This window comes from Mustelus asterias, chromosome 31, assembly GCF_964213995.1.
Source record: "Mustelus asterias chromosome 31, sMusAst1.hap1.1, whole genome shotgun sequence".
Lineage (NCBI taxonomy): Eukaryota > Metazoa > Chordata > Chondrichthyes > Carcharhiniformes > Triakidae > Mustelus > Mustelus asterias.
The window spans coordinates 1772969-1797968 of record NC_135831.1 but is presented as its reverse complement, the minus strand read 5'-3'; the positions used below and the strand labels follow the sequence as shown (position 1 = coordinate 1797968).

The window sequence follows — 25000 nt, the reverse complement described above, 5'->3', positions numbered from 1 at the left end:
TTCTGGTCACCACACTACCAGAAGGATGTGGAGGCTTTGGAGAGGGTACAGAAAAGATTTACCAGGATGTTGCCTGGTATGGAGGGCATTAGCTATGAGGAGAGGTTGGAGAGAAACTTGGTTTGTTCTCACTGGAGCGACGGAGGTTGAGGGGAGACCTGATAGAAGTCTACAAGATTATGAGAGGCATGGACAGAGTGGATAGTCAGAAGCTTTTTCCCCAGGGTGGAAGAGTCAATTACTAGGGGGCACAGGTTTAAGGTGTGAGGGGCAAGGTTTCAAGGAGATGTACGAGGCAGATTTTTTACACAGAGGGTGGTGGGTGCCTGGAACTCGCTGCCGGGGGAGGGAGTGGAAGCGGATACGAGAGTGACTTTTAAGGGGCGTCTTGACAAGTACATGAATAGGATGGGAATAAAGGGATATGGTCCCCGGAAGGGTAGGGGGTTTTAGTTCAGACGGGGGCAGCACGGTCGGTGCAGGCTTGGAGGGCCGAATGGCCTGTTCCTGTGCTGTAATTTTCTTTGTTCTTTGTTCTACTCCCCGCAATGATGTGGAGATGCCGGCATTGGACTAGGCTTGGGCACAGTAAGAAGTCACTCACTCACCTGGTGAAGGAGCAGCGCTCCGAAAGCTCGTGATACCAGATAAACCTGTTGGACTTTAACCTGGTGCGTTGTGAGACTTCTCACCGCAGACTTTGATGGTGGCGATTCGGAGGACGGAGTTGAAATGGCCTCCCAGAAGGGGGAAAGTAAACCCAGAAAAAAAACGGGGAAATAAGGAAACTGGTCCGAAGTGCTTTTTTTTCCCTATTCGGGAATCTGTATTCCCTTTTCCCTTGGGCTGAGTTTCCCGGATTCTCTCGTTCCCCGTGCGCTGAGATCAGGAAGAGAGGGAGGCCAGAGGCTTGCGGCAGGTCTGCGGGGGGGAGGGGAGGGAGACGGGGAAGGGGTGGGGGGGGGCGGTGGAGATGGTGGGGTTAATGTTTCCGGACCAGTCAGCTGCTCTGAAAGTTCGGGGGAATCGGCCTGCTTGGATAGGGGAAAATAAAAATCAGCTGGGGTTTCCTCCTCCCCGTCCCAGCTGTCTACCCCACCGCCCGCCTGCTAGAAAGACAGTGGGAGGGCAAGGGGAGGGAGCCGCGACGCCCCACATGGTCGAATAGCCGGATCGTCCTGCCGCCTGGATGCCTGGCAGAGCGTTTCCGGGGGGTGGGGGAAGTGAGGGAGGGGGAGGGTAGTCTTCCCCGGGGAATGTGAGTTCAGTGGGGGGAGTGGGGGGGGGGAGGAAGCCAGCCCAGACATGCTGGGGTCGAGACCCTCGCTTTCAGCCAGGGGTCTGCCTCCCTTCTGCACGAGTTGTTGCTGCTGTGACTCGCAGTGCCAGCCACTGCCCTGCGGGCGGTGCTCTCGAGCCACACCGAGGACGGGGCCCAGTAGCACCGTCCGCAGGTGGAGGGCGGAACTGCCTGCTCACCATTTCTGTCCTGTCTGGAGACAATACACATCTCTAACCTGTGCTTAATGCTCCCTCCACTCACATTGTCTGTATCTTTAAGACCTGGCTGGCTGTAGGATTCGCATTCTAATCAGTATTCTGTAACTTGATTTTGTGTCTCTGGGCACTGTTTGAGGGCACATTTCCACTCCATCTGATGAAGGAGCAGCGCTCCGAAAGCTTATGGTATTTGCTCCCAAATAAACCTGTTGGGCTTTAACCTGGTGTTGTGAGACTTCTTACCATTTCTTTAGTCAGAGAGAATCCCCACAGTGCAGGAGAGAGGCCATTCGGCCCATTGAGTCTCCACCGACTCTCTGACAGAGGATCTAAGGGGCAATTTAGCATGGCCAATCCCCCTAACCTGTACATCTTTGGACACTAAGGGGCAATTTAGCACGGCCAATCCAACTAACCTGCACATCTTTGGACACTAAGGGACAATTTAGCATGGCCAATCCCCCTAACCTGCACATCTTTGGACACTAAGGGGCAATTTAGCATGGCCAATCCCCCTAACCTACACATCTTTGGACACTAAGGGGCAATTTAGCACGGCCAATCCAACTAACCTGCACATCTTTGGACACTAAGGGGCAATTTAGCACGGCCAATCCAACTAACCTGCACATCTTTGGACACTAAGGGACAATTTAGCATGGCCAATCCCCCTAACCTGCACATCTTTGGACACTAAGGGACAATTTAGCACGGCCAATCCAACTAACCTGCACATCTTTGGACACTAAGGGACAATTTAGCATGGCCAATCCCCCTAACCTGCACATCTTTGGACACTAAGGGACAATTTAGCACGGCCAATCCCCCTAACCTACACATCTTTGGACACTAAGGGACAATTTAGCATGGCCAATCCCCCTAACCTGCACATCTTTGGACACTAAGGGACAATTTAGCACGGCCAATCCCCCTAACCTACACATCTTTGGACACTAAGGGGCAATTTAGCATGGCCAATCCCCCTAACCTGCACATCTTTGGACACTAAGGGACAATTTAGCACGGCCAATCCCCCTAACCTGCACATCTTTGGACACTAAGGGGCAATTTAGCATGGCCAATCCCCCTAGCCCGCGCATCTTTGGACACTAAGGGGCAATAGTAATCCTGCTCAGTGCGCGAGGAACCGCAGGTTCAGACATTTGGTTAACGTGCTTGGCTGAGGAGTCGATGGTGCAAAGCTACGGTTGTGGGATTGTGACTGAACCCCCCTCAGTGAGAATCCTGCCTAAAAGTGGCTCTCAGTCACGATGCCCGTTTGGAAAGTCAGGGCAGCCACACTGGGCCGAATGGCCTCCATCCGCACCACAGGAATTCTGGGATTTGTTGAGTGTGAAATCCGGAAACACTTCACACAAAGGCTAGGAGAAGATTGGGATCGGGGAAGTTTGGGATCGGGAGAGTTTGGGATCGGGGAAGTTTGGGATGGGGAGAGTTTGGGACGGGGGGAGTTTAGAATTGGGGTAGTTTGAGATTGGGGAAGTTTGGGATCGGGGGAGTTTGGGATCGGGGAGAGTTTGGGATCAGGGGGAGTTTGGGATCGGGGGAGTTTGGGATCGGGAGGAGTTTGGGATCGGGGGAGTTTGGGATCGGGAGAGTTTGGGATCGGGGGAGTTTGGGATCGGGGGAATTTGGGATCGGGGGAGTTTGGGATTGGGGAAGTTTGGGATTGGGGGGAGTTTGGGATTGGGGAGAGTTTGGGATCGGGGGAGTTTGGGATCGGGGGAATTTGGGAATGGGGGAGTTTGGGATTGGGAGAAGTTTGGGATCGGGGGAGTTTGCGATCGGGGGGAGTTCGGGATTGGGGGAGTTTGGGATCGGGGGAGTTTGGGATTGGGGGAGTTTGGGATTGGGGGAGTTTGGGATCGGGGTAGTTTGGGAATGGGAGGAGTTTGGGATCGGGGGAGTTTGGGATTGGGAGAAGTTTAGGATCGGGGAAGTTTGGGAATGGAGGAGTTTGGGATGGGGCAGTTTGGGATCGGGGGAGTTTGGGATCGGGGGAGTTTGGGATCGGGGGGAGTTTGGGATCGGGATAGTTTGGGATCGGGGGAGTTTGGGATCGGGGAAGTTTGGGAATGGGGAGTTTGGGATGGGGCAGTTTGGGATCGGGGGAGTTTGGGATCGGGGGAGTTTGGGATCGGGGGAGTTTGGGATCGGGGGGAGTTTGGGATCGGGGGGAGTTTGGGATCGGGGTAGTTTGGGATCGGGGGAGTTTGGGATCGGGGAAGTTTGGGAATGGGGAGTTTGGGATGGGGCAGTTTGGGATCGGGGGAGTTTGGGATCGGGGGAGTTTGGGATCGGGGAAGTTTGGGATCGGGGGAGTTTGGGATCAGGGGGAGTTTGGGATCGGGGTAGTTTGGGATCGGGGGAGTTTGGGAATGGGGGAGTTTATGATCGGGAGAGTTTGGGATCGGGGGAGTTTGGGATCGGGGAAGTTTGGGATCGGGGGAGTTTGGGATCAGGGGGAGTTTGGGATCAGGGGGAGTTTGGGATCGGGGAAGTTTGGGATTGTGGAAGTTTGGGAATGGGGGAGTTTGGGATCGGGGGAGTTTGGGATCGGGGGAGTTTGGGATTGGAACATTCCTACACAAAGGGTGGGAGAAGTTTGGAATCTCTTCAGCCAGGGGCAATCGATGTCAGATCAATTAATTAAACCCCTGTGATTGGCGGATGGTAAAGAGATGAGGAGTTCAGTCGTGGCACGGCTATGGCAGCACGGTGGCACAGTGGGTTCGCGCTGCTGCCTCACAGCGCCAGGGACCCGGGTTCAATCCCAGCGGCACGGTGGCACAGTGGGTTAGTGCTGCTGCCTCACAGCGCCAGGGACCCGGGTTCAATCCCAGCGGCACGGTGGCACAGTGGGTTCGCGCTGCTGCCTCACAGCGCCAGGGACCCGGGTTCAATCCCAGCGGCACGGTGGCACAGTGGGTTAGCGCTGCTGCCTCACAGCGCCAGGGACCCGGGTTCCATTCCTGTGACTGTCTGTGCAGAGTCTGCACGTTCTCCCCGTGTCTGTGTGGGTTTCCTCCGGGAGCTCCGGTTTCCTCCCACAGTCTGAAAGACATGCTGGTTCGGGTGCATTGGGCCGTGCTAAATTCTCCCTCAGTGTCACCCGAACAGGCGCCAGAGTGTGGCGACTAGGGGGATATTCACAGTAACTTCATTGCAGTGTTAATGTAAGCCGACTTATGACACTAATAAATAAACTTTAAACTTTTAAACAATGACCTGGTTGAATGACGGAATGTTACAAAGAGGCTGAATGGCCTTTCCTGCTCCGACTGGTTCTCCACCTGGGAGCACGGATTCTTAAAAGTGGCAGCACAGGTGGAAAAGGTGGTGAAGAAAACATGTGGAATGCTCGCCTTCATCGGAAGGGGTATTAAGGATAAAAGTTGACAAACTATGTTGCGGCTGTATAGAATGCTGGTTAGGCCACATTTGGAGTACTGCGTCCAGTTCTGGTCGCCGCACTACCAGAAGGACGTGGAGGCTTTGGAGAGAGTGCAGAGAAGGTTTGCCAGGATGTTGCCTGGTATGGAGGGTCTTAGCTATGAGGAGAGATTGGGTAAACTGGGGTTGTTCTCCCTGGAAAGACGGAGAATGAGGGGAGACCTAATAGAGGTGTATAAAATTATGAAGGGTATAGATAGGGTGAACGGTGGGAAGCTTTTTCCCAGTAAAGTTTATTTATTAGTCACAAGTAAGGCTGACATTAACACTGCAATGAAGTTACTATGAAATTCCCCGAGTCGCCACACTCCAGCCCCTGTTCGGGTCAACGCACCCCTAACCACAGCACGTCTTTCAGACTGTGGGAGGAAACCCGGAGCCCCCGGAGGAAACCCACGCAGACACGGGGAGAACGTGCAGACTCCACACAGACAGTGACCCCGAGCTGGGAATCGAACCCGGGTCCCTGGCGCTGTGAGGGAGCTGCGCTAACATAGAAACATAGAAAAACTACAGCACAAACAGGCCCTTCGGCCCACAAGTTGTGCCGAACACATCCCTACCTTCTAGACCTACCTATAACCCTCCGTCCTATTAAGTCCCATGTACTCATCCAGGAGTCTCTTGAAAGACCCTATTGAGTTTGCCTCCACCACCACTGACGGCAGCCGATTCCACTCGCCCACCACCCTCTGTGTGAAAAACTTCCCCCTAACATTTCCCCTGTACCTACCCCCCAGCACCTTAAACCTGTGTCCTCTCGTTTCCACCCTGGGAAAAAGCCTCTGAGAGTCCACCCGATGTATGCCTCTCAACATCTTATACACCTCTATTAGGTCTCCTCTCATCCTTCGTCTCTCCAAGGAGAAAAGACCGAGCTCCCTCAGCCTATCCTCATAAGGCATGCCACTCAATCCAGGCAACATCCTTGTAAATCTCCACTGCACCCTTTCAATCTTTTCCACACCCTTTCTGTAATGAGGCGACCAGAACTGAGCACAGTACTCCAAGTGGGGTCTGATGAGGGTCTTATATAGCTGCATCATTATCCCTGGACTCCTAAACTCAATCCCTCGATTGATAAAGGCCAGCACACCATACGCCTTCTTAACCACCTCCTCCACCTGCGGGGCCGATTTTAGAGTCCTATGGACCCGGACCCCAAGGTCCTTCTGATCCTCTACCGTACTAAGAGTCTTTCCCTTTATATTGTACTCCTTCATCCCATTTGACCTGCCAAAATGGACCACTATGCATTTATCTGGGTTGAAGTCCATCTGCCACTTCTCCGCCCAGTTTTACATAAGAACATAAGAACATAAGAAATAGGAGCAGGAGTAGGCCATCTGGCCCTTCGAGCCTGCCCCGCCATTCAACAAGATCATGGCTGATCTGAAGCGAATCAGTTCCACTTACCCGCCTGCTCCCCATAACCCCTAATTCCCTTATCGATCAGAAAACTACCCGTGATTTAAACATATTCAACGAGGAAGCCTCCACCACTTCAATGGGCAGAGAATTCCAGAGATTCACTACCCTCTGAGAGAAGAAGTTCCCCCTCAACTCTGTTCTGAACCGGCCCCCCCTTATTTTGAGGCTGTGCCCTCTAGTTCTGGTTTCCCTTCTAAGTGGAAAGAATCTCTCCACCTCTACCCTATCCAGCCCCTTCATCATCTTATATGTCTCTATAAGATCACCCCTCATCCTTCTAAACTCCAACGAGTACAGACCCAATCTGTTTAATCTCTCCTCATAAGCCACACCCCTCATCTCCGGTATCAACCTGGTGAACCTTCTCTGCACTCCCTCCAAGGCCAATGTATCCTTCCGCAAATAAGGGGACCAAAACTGCACACAGTACTCCAGTTGCGGCCTCACCAGTGCCTTGTACAGTTGCAGCAAGACCTCCCTGCTTTTATATTCTATCCCCCTCGCGATAAAGGCCAACATTCCATTCGCCTTCTTGATCACCTGCTGCACCTGCAGACTGAGTTTTTGCGATTCGTGCACAAGGACCCCCAGGTCCCTCTGCACAGTCGCACGATGTAATTTTTCTCCATTTAAATAATATTCCAATTTACTATTATTTCTTCCAAAGTGGATAACCTCACATTTGCTCACGTTATATTCCATCTGCCAGATCCTCGCCCACTCGCTCAGCCTATCCAAATCTCTCTGCAGACTTTCCGCGTCCTATCTATGTCCCTTTGTAACTTCTGACATCCCTAACCCACTTCTAACCCACTGTGCCGTCCCCAGGGACAATTACAGGGGGCACAAGTTCAGGATAAGGGGGGAAAGGTTCAGTGGGGATGTGCGGGGGGGAGTGTTTCACACAGAGGGTGGTGGGGGCGCTACCATGTGAGGGGGTTGGGGCAGATACGTTAGCCACATTTAAGACTTATCTGGATAGACACACGAGCAGACGGGGAATAGAGGGATACGGGCGGTTGGTCTGGATAGGACAGTGATTGGCGCAGAGGGCCTGTTCCTGCGCGGTACTGTTCTTTGTTCTGTTGCGGGCGCCCAGACTAAGGAACTAGAAAATCTCCGTCACGTGTGTGTGTCTAAAATTAAAATTTTTAATATTATTTCTTTCCACTCGACTCCTGGGTCATGCTCTGAGCCGTAATGACAATAATACTGCAGATAATGATTGTGGCGCCGCTGATTCCGTAGGGCGTAACGGGCTCGCGTAGAACAAAGTACTGGATCACCATGGTGACCACCACCTCGGAGTGCAGGAAGGCGCAAACCAGGGCCGGGTGTGTCTTGGTCACTGCATAGTTGGCGCAGAAGAAGGAGAGCAGGGCCAGCAGCGTGATGCCAGTGACGCAGCACCAGGTGAGCGGGTCGAGGGGCATCACGGGCTTCTGTAGCAGGGACATGAGGGGGGCGCAGAGCAGGCTGCCCACTACGCCAAAGGTGAAGACGGCCGTCAGCAGCCTGGAGGGGTGGGTGAGGGTGCGGAAGATCATGAGGGCCATGGCGAGGGCCAAGCCGCCCAGCATGGCCAGGGTGTAGCCAAAGATGTCCGCCAGGCGCGAGCCCTTGTCCAGGTTCACCAGGTCCGGCACCACGATGAGGGCCAGCCCCACCATGCTGCCCAGGAGGCCGATCCAGTCGTAGACGCTGAGGTGGTAGCTGTCGATGACCAGCGCCATCAGGGTGGAGCAGAGGGTGGAGGTGCCCTTGCGGACGGTGGAGGCGTTCCCGGCCGGGATGACCATGAAGGAGCTGTAGGCGCAGGCGATGGACACCACGTTGATGATGGCGTGGATGAACACGGACCTCCAGGCCTCCCTGGGCCCGATGAGTTGGGCTCCCCGGATCCTGATGTAGACTCCCACCACCAGGTGGAGCAGGCAGCGGAAGAGCAGGATTTCCAGCGAGGGCACCTGCGAGGCCTCGTAGGCGATCCGGGTGAAGGGGGCCACGAAGCCGGCCGGGACCCCCCCCCCAAACAGGGCCACCAGGAGACCCTTCACGGTGTCGGGGGGCTGTGACTTCCACCAGCCCTTCCCGGCCCCCTTGGTCCCGGCCTTGCCCTGAGGGCCCCAACTCGACCCCCGGAGCCCCTGCTTCTCGCTCCCGTTCTCGAGCCCGTTCCCGTCAGGTGCCGTTCTCTGTTCCTCATTCTTACCGGTTGTCAACTGCATCTGAGTGAGGAACAAGACTCTTCGATGGTACCTAGTGACAACAGAACAGAGAGAGAAAAGTGAAGATCGAGTCAATGAACCTTCCTCACTGGGAGCACCGTGCAGAGTTCCTGTCTCTATATCCCTCAGTTAGACCACACTGGGGGCACTGTGCACAGTTCCTGTCTCTATATCCCTCAGTTAGACCACACTGGGGGCACTGTGCACAGTTCCTGTCTCCATATCTCTCGGTTAGACCCACACTGGGAGCACCGTGCACAGTTCCAGTCTCTATATCCCTCGGTTAGACCCACACTGGGAGCACTGTGCACAGTTCCAGTCTCCATATCCCTCAGTTAGACCCACACTGGGAGCACCGTGCACAGTTCCTGCCTCTATATCCCTCGGTTAGACCACACTGGGAGCACGGTGCACAGTTCCAGTCTCCGTCTCCCTCGGTTAGACCCACACTGGGAGCACCGTGCACAGTTCCAGTCTCCATATCCCTCAGTTAGACCCACACTGGGAGCACCGTGCACAGTTCCTGCCTCTATATCCCTCGGTTAGACCCACACTGGGAGCACTGTGCACAGTTCCAGTCTCCGTATCCCTCGGTTAGACCCACACTGGGAGCACCGTGCACAGTTCCTGCCTCTATATCCCTCGGTTAGACCACACTGGGAGCACGGTGCACAGTTCCAGTCTCCGTCTCCCTCGGTTAGACCCACACTGGGAGCACCGTGCACAGTTCCGGTCTCCATATCTCTCGGTTAGACCCACACCCAGAGCACCGTGCACAGTTCCAGTCTCCATATCCCTCGGTTAGACCCGCACTGGGAGCACCGTGCACCGCTCCTGCCTCTATATCCCTCAGTTAGACCCACACTCGGAGCACCGTGCACAGTTCCTGTCTCTATATCCCTGTGCACTGTGTACAGACACACACACACACGCACAGACAAACCCACGCACAGGCACAAATAGATACGCACACTCACGCACACACACAAGCAGCACGGTGGCACAGTGGGTTAGCGCTGCTGCCTCACAGTGTCAGGGACCCGGGTTCGATACCAGCCTCGGGTCACTGTCTGTGTGGAGTTTGCACATTCTCACCGTGTCTGCGTGGGTTTCCTCCGGGTGCTCCGGTTTCCTCCCACAGTCTGAAAGGTGTACTGGTTAGGGTGGATTGGCCGTGCTAAATTCTCCCTCAGTGTTACCCGAACAGGCGGCGGAGTGTGGCGACTAGGGAGATTTTCACAGTAACTTCATTGCAGTGTTAATGTAAGCCTGCTTGTAATACTGATAAATAAACTTGACATGCACACACACAGAGACACACACGCAGACAGACAGAGATACATGCAAAGACACGCACACAGCAGCCAAACACGCAGAGACACGCTCATACACACAGACACACACATGAACAGTCACATACATACACAGATACACGGAGGCAGATGCATGAACAGATGGGCAAACACACGTACAGGAACATACAGACACACACATGGAGCCACACAGATGCACACACAGTACTGAGGGAGTGCTGCACTGTCAGAGGGTCAGTGCTGAGGGAGTGCCGCACTGTCAGAGGGTCAGTGCTGAGGGAGTGCCGCACTGTCAGAGGGTCAGTGCTGAGGGAGTGCCGCACTGTCAGAGGGTCAGTGCTGAGGGAGTTCTGCACTGTCAGAGGGTCAGTGCTGAGGGAGTGCCGCACTGTCAGAGGGTCAGTGCTGAGGGAGTGCCGCACTGTCAGAGGGTCAGTGCTGAGGGAGTGCCGCACTGTCAGAGGGTCAGTGCTGAGGGAGTTCTGCACTGTCAGAGGGTCAGTGCTGAGGGAGTGCCGCACTGTCAGAGGGTCAGTACTGAGGGAGCGCCGCACTGTCAGAGAGTCAGTACTGAGGGAGTGCCGTACTGTCAGAGGGTCAGTGCTGAGGGAGTGTCGCACTGTCAGAGGGTCAGTACTGAGGGAGTGCCGCACTGTCAGAGGGTCAGTGCTGAGGGAGTGCCGCACTGTCAGAGGATCAGTGCTGAGGGAGCGCCGCACTGTCAGAGGGTCAGTGCTGAGGGAGTTCTGCACTGTCAGAGGGTCAGTGCTGAGGGAGTGCCGCACTGTCAGAGGGTCAGTGCTGAGGGAGTGCCGCACTGTCAGAGGGTCAGTACTGAGGGAGCGCCGCACTGTCAGAGGGTCAGTGCTGAGGGAGCGCCGCACTGTCAGAGGGTCAGTGCTGAGGGAGTGCCGCACTGTCAGAGGGTCAGTGCTGAGGGAGTGCCCGCACTGTCAGAGGGTCAGTGCTGAGGGAGTGCCGCAGTGTCAGAGGGTCAGTGCTGAGGGAGTGTCGCACTGTCAGAGGGTTAGTGCTGAGGGAGTGCCGCACTGTCAGAGGGTCAGTGCTGAGGGAGCGCCGCACTGTTAGAGGGTCAGTGCTGAGGGAGTGCCGCACTGTCAGAGGGTCGGTGCTGAGGGAGTGCTGCACTGTCAGAGGGTCAGTGCTGAGGGAGCGCCGCACTGTCAGAGGGTCAGTGCTGAGGGAGTGCCGCACTGTCAGAGGGTCAGTACTGAGGGAGTGCTGCACTGTTGTAGATACAATCTTTCTGATGAGATGTAGGAAATTGGAGTAGGTGTCGGCCTGGTGTAGGCCCCTCGAGTTTGCTCAGCCAATCAATCGAACATGGCTCATGTTCTAACTCGAAGCTCTCTTCCTGCTCTGTCCCCATGTCGCTCGCTGCCTGGAATATCTAAAAATAGGCCTTAAATTAGGGCCCATGCGGTCTGTCAAGTGGGTGTAAGATATTGACCGTGGATTGTGAGGAGAGCAGTGGAATCCTCCCCAACAGCCTGGAACCAACACCGATCCCTCCACCACCATCACTGAAACAGACCATCGGCTCATTATCAGCGTGTGTGGGAGTGAGCTCTGCACAAATCCACTGCTGAGTTTCCAACTTGCCGCAGTGAGTATAACCTCAACGTTCTGGGACCTCCGGGGTCACGCAGGGGAACTGGAGAAACACCAACTGGACAAGGGTCGGGCCAATCGGACGGGTGGTTACTTCAGATCAGCTTCTGACCGTGCCATCGTACCCCGCTTCCTCTGCTCCGAATTCGGCCCATCAACCTCCCATGCCCCATCCCGTGCACCTTGAATGTTCCTTCCCAAACACCCGGAGCTCCAGGCGAGGGGAGCGCGCTCCCATTCTGCATTTAACAGCAAGTGTGACGGCTCGTTGCCTCCATCTCACTCGCTCCACGTTGCAGTCAACGCACATCGTTCACTCACTGTCAGGACAAGTGCTTCTGCCTCGTGCCTCGCTGGTCGGGAGGTTATCGACGATAACCTTCAGGGAATCCCTACAATGCAGAAGGAGGCCATTCGGCCCATTGAGACTGCATCCTCCCCATCCCCACCAGCCATGCATCCACCATAGTTAATTCATCCATGCCTTATGAGGATAGGTTGAGGGAGCTTGGTCTCTTCTCCCTGGAGAGACGAAGGATGAGAGGTGACCTGATAGAGGTTTACAAGATGTTGAGAGGTCTGGATAGGGTAGACTCTCAGAGGCTATTTCCAAGGGCTGAAATGGTTGCTACGAGAGGACACAGGTTTAAGGTGCTGGGGGGTAGGTACAGAGGAGATGTCAGGGGTAAGTTTTTCACTCAGAGGGTGGTGGGTGAGTGGAATCGGCTGACGTCGGTGGTGGTGGAGGCAAACTCGTTGGGGTCTTTTAAGAGACTTCTGGATGAGTACATGGGATTTAATGGGATTGAGGGCTATAGATAGGCCTAGAGGTGGGGATGTGATCGGCGCAACTTGTGGGCCGAAGGGCCTGTTTGTGCTGTGGCTTTCTATGTTCTATGTTCTACACACTAGGACGATTTAGCATGGCCAATCCCCCTAACCTGCACATCTTTGGACACTAAGGGGCAATTTAACAATGGCCAATCCACCTAACCTGCACTTCTCTGGGCTGTGGGAGGAAATCGGAGCACCCGGAGGAAACCCACGCAGACACCGGGAGAACGTGCAAACTCCACACAGACCCGAGGCCGGAATTGAACCCGTGACTCTGGCGCTGTGAGGCAGCGGTGCTAACCACTCTGTTGTCAGGAGGATGTTGCCTTTCTTGTGCCTCTGCTCAAGCTAGGAATTCAATCCAGAAAGATTAAGGGAGCTATTCAGGGATGGATGTGCACACAATCTACCCTCATAGATCGGAGAGCCTGATCTGAGAATCTGCATCCTCCGAGGAGATGAAAGGTCAGCAGCCTTGGGTAGACCCTTAAGATTCCAGTCTTCTGTTGGCAGCAGAGTCGGGGCATTCTCCTAGAACCTTGGCCAACATTCATCCCTCTAACCCAACCAACCACACTAATAGGAGGCTGCTTTTGGGACCTGGCTGCTTTCCTTTGCCGCAGTGACTGTCCACTGGGAGAGCAGTAGGTTGGAGTGCAAGAACATTGGGATGTCCGCAGTGGAAGAGAAGACATTCTTCGAAGAAAAACTTGGACGGGTTCATGGATGAGACGGGTGTGGAGGGACATGGTCCAAGTGCAGGTCAGTGGGACTAGGCATAAAATGGTTCGGCACAGACAAGAAGGGCCAAAAGGCCTGTTTCTGAGCTGTAATTTTCTATGGTTCTATGGTTCTTGGATAGGTGGTCACGCGGGGCCAGACCAAAGTCCGGTCTCCGAGGGTGCCCGTGTTAAAGACTGACATCATTCCTGCTGTAAGGGTGGGATTGGCGGGCGGTAAAGTGGAAGAGACAGACTCACCTCAGGCCCTGTGACAACGATGGAGAGGAAGCAGAGGCACCCAGGTCACCAGAACCCATTATCTGCTGTGAGGTCACAAACACAGGGCCTAAGTGACGTCAGAGACACACTCACCCACTCCCTCAGATCAGCAGAATGAACGATAGGGGATGGCGCGGTGGGCACAGGGGGTTAGCACTGCTGCCTCACAGCGCCAGGGACCCGGGTTCGATTCCGGCCTCGGGTCACTGTCTGTGCGGAGTCTGCACGTTCTCCCCGTGTCTGCGTGGGTTTCCTAGGCGGGAGAGGGGGTGGGATCCAGGACTTTGATTTATTATTGTCCCATGTACTGGGACACAGTGAAAAATATTGTCTCTTGCGCGCTATCCAGACAAAGCATACCATTCATAGAGTACATAGATTAGATTTATTATTGTCACATGTACGGGGACACAGTGAAAAGTATTGTCTCTTGCGCGCTATCCAGACAAAGCATACCGTTCATAGAGTACATAGATTTGATTTATTCTTGTCACATGTACTGGGACACAGTGAAAAGTATTGTTTCTTGCGCGCTATACAGACAAAGCATACCGTTCATAGAGAAGGAAAGGAGAGGGTGCAGAATGTAGAGTTACAGTCATAGCTAGGGTGTAGAGAAAGATCAACTTAATGCGAGGTAGGTCCATTCAAAAGTCTGACAGCAGCAGGGAAGAAGCTGTTCTTGAGTCGGTTGGTACGTGACCTCAGACTTTTGTATCTTTTTCCCAATGGAAGAAGGTGGAAGAGAGAATGTCCGGGGTGCGTGGGGGTCCTTAATTATGCTGGCTGCTTTTCCCGAGGCAGCGGGAAGTGTAGACAGAGTCAATGGATGGGAGGCTGGTTTGCGTGATGGATTGGGCTACATTCACGATCCTTTTGTCGTTCCTTGCGGCCTTGGGCAGAGCAGGAGCCCAGACCAAGCTGTGATACAACCAGAAAGAATGCTTTCTATGGGGCATCTGTGGAAGTTGGTGAGAGTCGTAGCTGACATGCCAAATTTCCTTAGTCTCCTGAGAAAGTAGAGGCGTTGGTGGGGCTTTCTTAACTATAGTGTCGGCATGGAGGGACCAGGACAGGTTGTTGGTGATCTGGACACCTAAAAACTTGAAGCTCTTGACCCTTTCTACTTCGTCCCCGTTGATGTAGACAGGGGCATGTTCTCCTTTACGCTTCCTGAAGTCGATGACTATCTCCTTCGCTTTGTTGATATTGAGGGAGAGATTATCGTCACCGCATCAGTTCACCAGATTCTCTGGGTGGAATTCTCCCAAAGAACTTCCAAGTGTTGAATTCGCGGGGAAACTGGAGTAATTCATGCTGTTTTTTTTTAAATCTCCCGCACTCTATGCACCTGCAGAGGCCACCATGGCTGAACCCCCCGGTGCCAACATCCTGCAGGGTTCTGCTCCATACCAGCTTCCTCCCACACTCCGTCCACCTCACCCAACCACAATATCCTTCCATTCCTGTCTCCCTCATGTGTTTATCCAGATCCCTCCTTAAGTGTCTCAAGGCCATAAGACATAGAGACAGAAGTAGGCCATTCGGCCCATCGAGTCTGCTCTGCCATTCAATGAGATCCATGACTGATCTGATGTGATGATCCTCAACTCCACTTTCCCGCCTTATCCCCGTAACCCTCGAATCCCTTAAAAATCTGTCCGTCTCAGCCTTGAACATGGCCAATCCCCCTAACCCGCACATCTTTGGACACTAAGGGGCAATTTAGCATGGCCAATCCACCTAACCTGCACATCTTTGGACACTAAGGGACAATTTACCATGGCCAATCCACCTAACCCGCACATCTTTGGACATTAAGGGACAATTTACCATGGCCAATCCCCCTAACCCGCACATCTTTGGACATTAAGGGGCAATTTACCATGGCCAATCCCCCTAACCCGCACATCTTTGGACATTAAGGGGCAATTTAGCATGGCCAATCCCCCTAACCTGCACATCTTTGGACATTAAGGGACAATTTAGCATGGCCAATCCCCCTAACCTCCACATCTTTGGACATTAAGGGGCAATTTAGCATGACCAATCCACCTAACCTACACATCTTTGGACACTAAGGGGCAATTTAGCACGGCCAATCCCGCTAACCTCCACATCTTTGGACATTAAGGGGCAATTTAGCATGGCCAATCCACCTAACCTGCACATCTTTGGATACTAAGGGGCAATTTAGCACGGCCAATCCCCCTAACCTCCACATCTTTGGACACTAAGGGACAATTTAGCATGGCCAATCACCCTAACCTACACATCTTTGGACACTAAGGGACAATTTAGCATGGCCAATCCCCCTAACCTGCACATCTTTGGACATTAAGGGACAATTTACCATGGCCAATCCACCTAACCCGCACATCTTTGGACATTAAGGGGCAATTTACCATGGCCAATCCCCCTAACCCGCACATCTTTGGACATTAAGGGGCAATTTAACATGGCCAATCCCCCTAACCTGCACATCTTTGGACATTAAGGGACAATTTAGCATGGCCAATCCCCCTAACCTCCACATCTTTGGACATTAAGGGGCAATTTAGCATGGCCAATCCACCTAACCTACACATCTTTGGACACTAAGGGGCAATTTAGCACGGCCAATCCCCCTAACCTCCACATCTTTGGACATTAAGGGGCAATTTAGCATGGCCAATCCACCTAACCTGCACATCTTTGGACATTAAGGGGCAATTTAGCATGGCCAATCCACCTAACCCGCACATCTTTGGACACTAAGGGGCAATTTAGCATGGCCAATCCACCTAACCTGCACACCTTTGGACATTAAGGGGCAATTTAGCATGGCCAATCCACCTAACCTACACATCTTTGGACATTAAGGGGCAATTTAGCATGGCCAATCCCCCTAACCTGCACATCTTTGGACATTAAGGGGCAATTTAGCATGGCCAGTCCACCTAACCTGCACATCTTTGGACACTAAGGGGCAATTTAGCATGGCCAATCCACCTAACCCGCACATCTTTGGACATTAAGGGGCAATTTAACATGGCCAATCCCCCTAACCTGCACATCTTTGGACATTAAGGGACAATTTAGCATGGCCAATCCCCCTAACCTCCACATCTTTGGACATTAAGGGGCAATTTAGCATGGCCAATCCACCTAACCTACACATCTTTGGACACTAAGGGGCAATTTAGCACGGCCAATCCCCCTAACCTCCACATCTTTGGACATTAAGGGGCAATTTAGCATGGCCAATCCACCTAACCTGCACATCTTTGGACATTAAGGGGCAATTTAGCATGGCCAATCCACCTAACCCGCACATCTTTGGACACTAAGGGGCAATTTAGCATGGCCAATCCACCTAACCTGCACACCTTTGGACATTAAGGGGCAATTTAGCATGGCCAATCCACCTAACCTACACATCTTTGGACATTAAGGGGCAATTTAGCATGGCCAATCCCCCTAACCTGCACATCTTTGGACATTAAGGGGCAATTTAGCATGGCCAGTCCACCTAACCTGCACATCTTTGGACACTAAGGGGCAATTTAGCATGGCCAATCCACCTAACCCGCACATCTTTGGACACTAAGGGGCAATTTAGCATGGCCAATCCACCTAACCTGCACATCTTTGGACATTAAGGGGCAATTTAACATGGCCAATCCACCTAACCCGCACATCTTTGGACACTAAGGGGCAATTTAGCATGGCCAATCCACCTAACCTGCACATCTTTGGACACTAAGGGGCAATTTAGCATGGCCAATCCACCTAACCTGCACATCTTTGGACACTAAGGGACAATTTAGCATGGCCAATCCCCCTAACCTACACATCTTTGGACACTAAGGGGCAGTTTAGCATAGCCAATCTCCCTAAAGTACACATCTTTGGACACTAGATGGCAATTTAGCACGGCCAATCCACATAACCTACACATCTTTGGACACTAAGGGGTAATTTAGCATGGCCAATCCACCTAAACTGCACATCTTTGGACACTAAGGGGCAATTTGGCATGGCCAATCCACCTAACCTGCACATCCTTGGAGACTAAGGGGCAATTTAGCATGGCCAATCCACCTAACCTGCACATCTTTGGACACTAAGGGACAATTTAGCACGGCCAATCCCCCTAACCTACACATCTTTGGACACTAAGGGGCAATTTAGCATAGCCAATCTCCCTAAAGTACACATCTTTGGACACTAGATGGCAATTTAGCACGGCCAATCCACATAACCTACACATCTTTGGACACTAAGGGGTAATTTAGCATGGCCAATCCACCTAACCTGCACATCTTTGGACACTAAGGGGCAATTTAGCATGGCCAATCCACCTAACCTGCACATCTTTAGACACTAAGGGGCAATTTAGCATGGCCAATCCACCTAACCTGCACATCTTTAGACACTAAGGGGCAATTTAGCATGGCAAATCCACCTAACCTGCACATCCTTGGAGACTGAGGGGCAATTTAGCATGGCCAATCCACCTAACCTGCACACCTTTGGACCGTGGGAAGGAACTGGAGCATCTGGAGGAAACCCATGCAGACACGGGGAGAATGTGCAAACTCCACACAGACAGTCACCTGAGGCTGGGTTCGAACCTGGCTCCCTGGCGCTGTGAGGCAGCAGTGCTTACCACTGTGCCATGTGTTGTCCTGATGATGTGTATGTAATGACCTCAACGAGGCCCATGATGTAGGCCTCTTGGAGTGTGAGCTCCCTGATTGAGGGAATGATTGTCTGCCCAAGTAGAGTCTTGCTCGTGTATATATGGAGGAGTGTCAGGGCAACCGACACTCCGGATTCCGACTGCCTACCTGAAGTACTCTTAGATCAAAGAACAAAGAAAATTACAGCACAGGAACAGGCCCTTCGGCCCTCCAAGCCTGCACCAATCATGTTGCTCGACTTAACTAAAACCCCCTACCCTTCCGGGGACCATATCCCTCCTTTCCCATCCTATTCATGTATTTGTCAAGACGCCCCTTAAAACTCACTATCGTATCCGCTTCCACTCCCTCCCCCGGCAGCGAGTTCCAGGCACCCACCACCCTCTGTGTAAAAAATCTGCCTCGTACATATCCTTGAAACCTTGCCCCTCGCACCTTAAACCTGTGCCCCCTAGTAATTGACTCTTCCACCCTGGGAAAAAGCTTCTGACTATCCACTCTGTCCATGCCTCTCATAATCTTGTAGACTTCTATCAGGTCGCCCCTCAACCTCCGTCGTTCCAGTGAGAACAAACCAAGTTTCTCCAACCTCTCCTCATAGCTAATGCCCTCCATATCAGACAACATCCTGGTAAATCTTTTCTGTACCCTCTCCAAAGCCTCCACATCCTTCTGGTAGTGTGGCGACCAGAATTGAACACTATATTCCAAGTGCGGTCTAACTAAGGTTCTATAAAGCTGCAACATGACTTGCCAATTTTTAAACTCAATGCCCTGGCTGATGAAGGCAAGCATGCCGTATGCCTTCTTGACTACCTTCTCCACCTGCATTGCCACTTTCAGTGACCTGTGTACCTGTACACCCAGATCCCTCTGCCTATCAATACTCTTAAGGGTTCTGCCATTTACTGTATATTTCCTATCTGTATTAGACTTTCCAAAATGCATTACCTCACATTTGTCCGGATTAAATTCCATCTGCCATCTCTCCGCCCAAATCTCCAACTGATCTATATCCTGCTGTATCCTCTGATGGTCCTCATCGCTATCCGCAAATCCACCAGCCTTTGTGTCGTCTGCAAACTTACTAATCAATCCAGTTACATTTTCCTCCAAATCATTTATATATATTACAAACAGCAAAGGTCCCAGCACTGATCCCTGAGGAACGCCACTTGTCACAGCCCTCCATTCAGAAACGCACCCTTCCACTGCTACCCTCTGTCTTCTTTGACCGAGCCAGTTTTGTATCCACCTTGCCAGCTCACCTCTGATCCCATGCGACTTCACTTTCTGCACCAGTCTGCCATGAGGGGCCTTGTCAAAGGCCTTACTGAACTCCATGTAGACAACATCCACTGCCCTACCCTCATCAATCATCTTCATCACTTCCTCGAAAAACTCGATCAAATTAGTGAGACATGACCTCCCCTTCACAAAACCATGTTGCCTCTCACTAATACGTCCACTTATTTCCAAGTGGGAGTAAATCCTGTCTCGACGAATCCTCTCCAATAATTTCCCTACCGCTGACGTAAGGCTCACCGGCCTGTAATTACCTGGATTATTCTTGCTACCCTTCTTAAACAAAGGAACAATATTGGCTATTCTCCAATCCTCTGGGACCTCCCCTGTCATGATGTGGAGATGCCGGCGTTGGACTGGGGTAAACACAGTAAGAAGTCTCACAAACACCAGGTTAAAGTCCAACAGGTTTATTTGGTAGCAAACGCCACTAGCTTTCGGAGCGCTGCCCCTTCGTCAGGTGAATGGGAATTCTGCTCACAAACAGGGCATATAAAGACACAAACTCAATTTACAGAATAATGACCAGTAAGGTTACAAAGATTTCTCTCAAGGCCCCAGCAATTTCCTCCCTTGCCTCTCTCAGTATTCTGGGGTATATCCCATCAGGCCCTGGGGACTTGTTTACCTTAATGTTTCTCAAGAACCCCAATACCTCCTCCTTTTTGATCTCAACATGACTCAAACTATCTACACACCCTTTCCCAGACTCATCATCCACCAAGTCCCTCTCTTTGGTGAATACTGACGCAAAGTACTCATTTAATACCTCGCCCATTTCCTCTGGCTCCACACATAGATTCCCTCCCCTTGTCCTTGAGTGGGGCCAATCCTCTCCCTGGCTGCCCTCTTGCTCTTTATATATGTCTAAAAAGCTTTGGGATTTTCCTTAATCCTGCTGGCCAAGGACTTTTCATGACCCCTTTTAGCCCTTCTTACTCCTTGCTTAAGTTTCTTTCTACTTTCCTTGTATTCCACACTTGCTTCATGTGTTCCCAGCCTGAGGAGTGGGGAAAAGTTTCTAAATGAAGTGAATCTGGAGAGAGGGACCCTGGCCTCTGAGGAGTTGACGTCCTGGGGGCGTCCTGGGAAAGACCCTCCTGTCTACATTTCCTCGCAAAGACCTTGAATGAATTTAAGCGGAGGATGGGAGCAGGAGAGAAGCGGGAGGGAGCTGGTGGGACTCCCCGGTGAACAATAAGCGTGTTTTAAAAACATCACACAGGCACAAGGAGGTCATGAGGTTGCCTGCCAGTAAACAAGGGATTGGATTCTGCCTCACTGAGCAGGCATTGGCCGTGACTGCGCCTCTGGGCTGTCCCACAAAGAGGATGCGTCACGCCATGACCACAGCTTGCTGAGGACGCAGGGTGGCCAATCCTCAGGCCCGTTTAACGACCGGCAAAATCACAAAAATATCCCAGTGGTGTGAGAGTGAGAAACCCACTGGGGGATTCAGGAGAGATATCTTTACCCAGAGAGCGGGGAGAATGTGGGACTCACTCCCATGGGGAGTGGGGAGAATGTGGGACTCGCTCCCACGGGGAGTGGGGAGAATGTGGGACTCGCTCCCACGGGGAGTGGGGAGAATGTGGGACTCGCTCCCACGGGGAGTGGGGAGAATGTGAGACTCACTCCCACTGGAAGAGGGGAGAATGTGGGACTCACTCCCACTGGAAGAGGGGAGAATGTGGGACTCACTCCCACAGGGAGTGGGGAGAATGTGGGACTCGCTCCCACGGGGAGTGGGGAGAATGTGGGACTCGCTCCCACTGGAAGAGGGGAGAATGTGGGACTCACTCCCACAGAGAGCGGGGAGAATGTGGGACTCGCTCCCACGGGGAGTGGGGGAGAATGTGGGACTCGCTCCCATGGGGAGTGGGGAGAATGTGGGACTCGCTCCCATGGGGAGTGGGGAGAATGTGGGACTCGCTCCCACGGGGAGTGGGGGAGAATGTGGGACTCTCTCCCACGGGGGAGTGGGGAGAATGTGGGACTCGCTCCCACGGGGAGTGGGGGAGAATGTGGGATTCGCTCCCACAGGGAGTGGGGAGAATGTGGGACTCGCTCCCACGGGGATTGGGGAGAATGTGGGACTCGCTCCCACGGAGAGTGGGGAGAATGTGGGACTCACTCCCACGGGGAGTGGGGAGAATGTGGGACTCGCTCCCACGGGGAGTGGGGAGAATGTGGGACTCGCTCCCACGGGGATTGGGGAGAATGTGGGACTTGCTCCCATGGGGAGTGGGGAGAATGTGGGACTCGCTCCCACGGGGAGTGGGGAGAATGTGGGACTCACTCCCACGGGGAGTGGGGAGAATGTGGGACTCGCTCCCACGGGGAGTGGGGAGAATGCGGGATTCTCACTCGCGTGGTGTGAATGTTATTTGCCATTTGTCAGCCCAAGCCTGGATATGGTCCCGGTCTCGCTGTATTTGGACACGGGACTGCTTCAGTATCTGAGGAGCCGCGAATGATGCTGAACATTGTGCAATCACCAGTGAACAGCACCATCTGTGACCTCATGATGGAGGGAAGGTCATTGATGAAGCAGCTGAGGATTGTTGGGGCCTCGGACACTCACCCTGAGGGACTCCTGCAGAGATGTCCTGGAGCTGAGATGACTGACCCTCTAGAACCATCTCCCGATGTACCAGGTCTGACTCCAACCAGCGGAGAGTTTGCCCCCTGATTCCCATTGACTCCAGTTTCGCTCGGGCTCCTTGATGCCACACTCGGTCGAACGCTGCCTTGATGCCAGGGGCTGTCACTCTCACCTCACCTCTGGAGTTCAGCTCTTTTGTCCATGTTTGAACCAAGGCTGTAATGAGGTCAGGAGCTGAGTGACCCGGGCGAAACCCAAACTGGGCGTCACTGGGCAGGTTATTGCTGAGCAGGTGCTGCTTGATAGCGCTGTCAATGACCCCTTCCATCACTTTACTGAAGATCGAGAGGAGACTGATTGGGTGGTACTTGGCCAGGTTAGGTTTCTCCTGTTGCTTGTGTACAGGACATACCTGGGCAATTCTCCACCTTGTCGAGTAGATGCCAGTGTTGTAACTGTACTGGAAGACCTTGGCTAAGGGAGCGGCAAGTTCTGGAGCACAAGTCTGTGTTTGATGTGTCAATGTGTGCTATTGTATGTTTGAGTGTGTCAATATGTGTGTGTGCGAGTGTCAGTGTGTGAGTGAGTGTGAATGAGTGAGTGTGCATGTGAGTGAGTGAGCGGGTGAGTGAGTGTGAGTGTGTGTGTGAGAGTGAGTGTGTGTGAGTGTGTGTGAGTGTGAGTGAGTGAGTGTGAGTGTGTGAGTGAGTGTGAGTGTGTGTGAGTGTGTGAGTGTGAGTGTGTGTGAGTGTGTGTGTGAGTGTGTGTGTGAGTGAGTGTGTGTCAGTGTGAGTGTGAGAGTGTGTGTGTGTGTAAGTGTGTGAGTGTGAGAGTGTGAGTGTGTGTCAGTGTGAGTGTGTGTGTGAGTGTGAGTGTGTGTGAGTGTGTCTGAGTGTGTGTGAGTGTGTGTGAGTGTGTGTGAGTGAGTGTGTGTGTGTGTGAGTGTGTGTGAGTGTGTGTGTGTGAGTGTGTGAGTGTGTGAGTGTGTGTGTGTGTGAGTGTGTGAGCGTGTGTGAGTGTGTGTGAGTGAGTGAGTGTGAGTGAGTGTGAGTGTGAGTGTGAACACCCTGTGACGCTGCCCAGTTAATGAGGTGAATTCTCAAACAGTATCTGCCCCCCGGCACTCTTTTTAATTCATTCTTGAGATGCAAATGTCGCTGGCCGGGTCCAGCGTTTATTGCCCATCCCTAGTTGCCCCTTGAGAAGGTGGTGATGAGCCGCCGCCTTGAATCGCTGCAGTCCACGTGCTGTGGGTTGACCCACAATGCCGTTAGGGAGGGAATTCCAGGATTTTGACCCAGTGACAGTGAAGGAACGGCCGATATATTTCCCAGTCAGGATGGTGAGTGACTCGGAGAGGGAACCTCCAGGTGGGGGTGTTCCCAGGTATCTGCTGCCCTTGTCCTTCTAGATGGAAGTGGTCGTGGGTTTGGAAGGTGCTGCCTAAGGAGCCTTGGTGAGTCGCTGCGGTGCATCTTGTAGATGGGACACACGCTGCTACTGAGCGTCGGTGGTGGAGGGAGTGAGTGTTTGTGGATGGGGGGACAATCAAGCGGGGCTGCTTTGTCCTGGATGGTGTCGAGCTTCTTGAGTGTTGTTGGAGCCGCTCCATCCAGGCGAGTGGGGAGTGTTCCATCACACTCCTGACTTGTGGATGGTGGACACAGCAAGAAGTCTCACAACACCAGGTTAAAGTCCAACAGGTTTATTTGGTAGCAAATACCATAAGCTTTCGGAGCACTGCTCCTTCGTCAGATGGAGTGGAAATGTGCTCACAAACAGGGCACAGACACAGAAATCAAGTTACAGAATACTAATTAGAATGCAAATCTCTACAGCCAGCCAGGTCTTAAAGGTACAGACAATGTGGGTGGAGGGAGCATTAAGCACAGGTTAAAGAGATGTGTATTGTCTCCAGACAGAACAGCCCGCAAGGAGACTGTCTGGAGACAATACTCTTTAACCTGTGCTTGGGAGGCGGGGGTGTGGGGGAGGCGGGGGTGGGAGGAGGCGGGGGGGGGCGGGGGGTCGGGGGTGGGGGGGGCGTTGGGGGGGTGGCGAGTCAGGAGCTGAGTTACCCGCCAATGGAATTAACATAGTAAGAGCAGAAAATGTTGGAAAATCTCAGCGGGTCTCAGTGGCGGGAGAACAGAGCCAACGTTTCCAGTCCTGGAGACCCTTCGACGGGTCATCCAGGCCTGACTGCCGGTATTTTAACCGCCTTTCGTACCTGCGGCTCGTGAGTCCCTGCTCGAGGCTAAAGGAGAACGCTGATCCGGGAGCCTCGGGCCTGCGGCCGGTCCAAGACGGTACAATTCCAGCTGCAAAACCGTGACTCCGTTCCCTCTCCCCACACAGACGCTGTCAGACCCGCTGGGATTTTCCAGCATTTCTCTGCTGTTGTTCCAGATTCCGGCACCCGCTTCGAATCGACGCCGCCGCGGTGTTGGTCGGGCCGAGTTAGGGCTTTGGTCAAGGCCTTGGATTCTGAGCGAGGCGGTAGACGTTTGGGGAAACGCGCAAGGATTTAAATGGTGACCCCCCTCCCCTCACCCCAACCAACCCCCACCGACCAACCCCTCCATCTCCTTTCTCCGCAAGTCTCCCCACGCCCTCCCCCGGGGCGGGAAACCCAGAGTGCGGGGACCCCGATGGGAGGGTGGGATTGCACGCCTGGGCTGGGGGCTGGGGGCGGGGGGTGCGGGGGAGGTGGGGGCGGTGGCGGGGGGTGCGGGGGGGTGGGGGAGGTGGGGGCGGTGGGGGGGGTGGGGGGGGGAGGGTGGGGGGCGTGGAAGAGGCCCAGGGCTTTTTGGGTGTCTGGGTGTGTTAAAAAAAAAATCTCTGCCATGACCCTTCCCCCCTCAACCTCCGCTCTCCCACCCCCCCATCCCCCGCTCCCCCACCCCCCACTCTCCCACCCCCCCCACCCCCGTTCCCCCAACCCCACCACCCCCCCCGCTCCCCCACCCCCCCACCCCCCGCTCCCACACCC

General features: G+C 53.3%; 2 protein-coding genes across 2 annotated transcripts in view; both read right to left on the bottom strand.

Moving 5' to 3' along the window:
• Positions 1–25000, bottom strand: part of LOC144481712 (uncharacterized) — a 240640-nt gene that overhangs the window by 209194 nt on the left and 6446 nt on the right. The gene's annotated exons all lie outside the window — the stretch shown is intronic.
• LOC144481615 (solute carrier family 35 member G3-like) lies at positions 7563–13451 on the bottom strand. The gene is made up of 2 exons (XM_078200753.1): positions 13393–13451; positions 7563–8664 (listed from the first exon to the last, which is right to left on the bottom strand). The coding sequence occupies exons 1-2, from the start codon at positions 13449–13451 to the stop codon at positions 7563–7565; spliced, it is 1161 nt and encodes a 386-aa protein (XP_078056879.1).

Excerpts from the sequence above, each read along its gene's own strand:
- LOC144481615 (XM_078200753.1), bottom strand. The coding sequence starts at position 13,451 with ATGGGTTCTGGTGACCTGGGTGCCTCTGCTTCCTCTCCATCGTTGTCA. Across the intron at positions 8,665-13,392 it reads TCGTTGTCACAGGGCCTGAG|GTACCATCGAAGAGTCTTGT; the intron begins GTGAGTCTGTCT and ends TGTTGTCACTAG.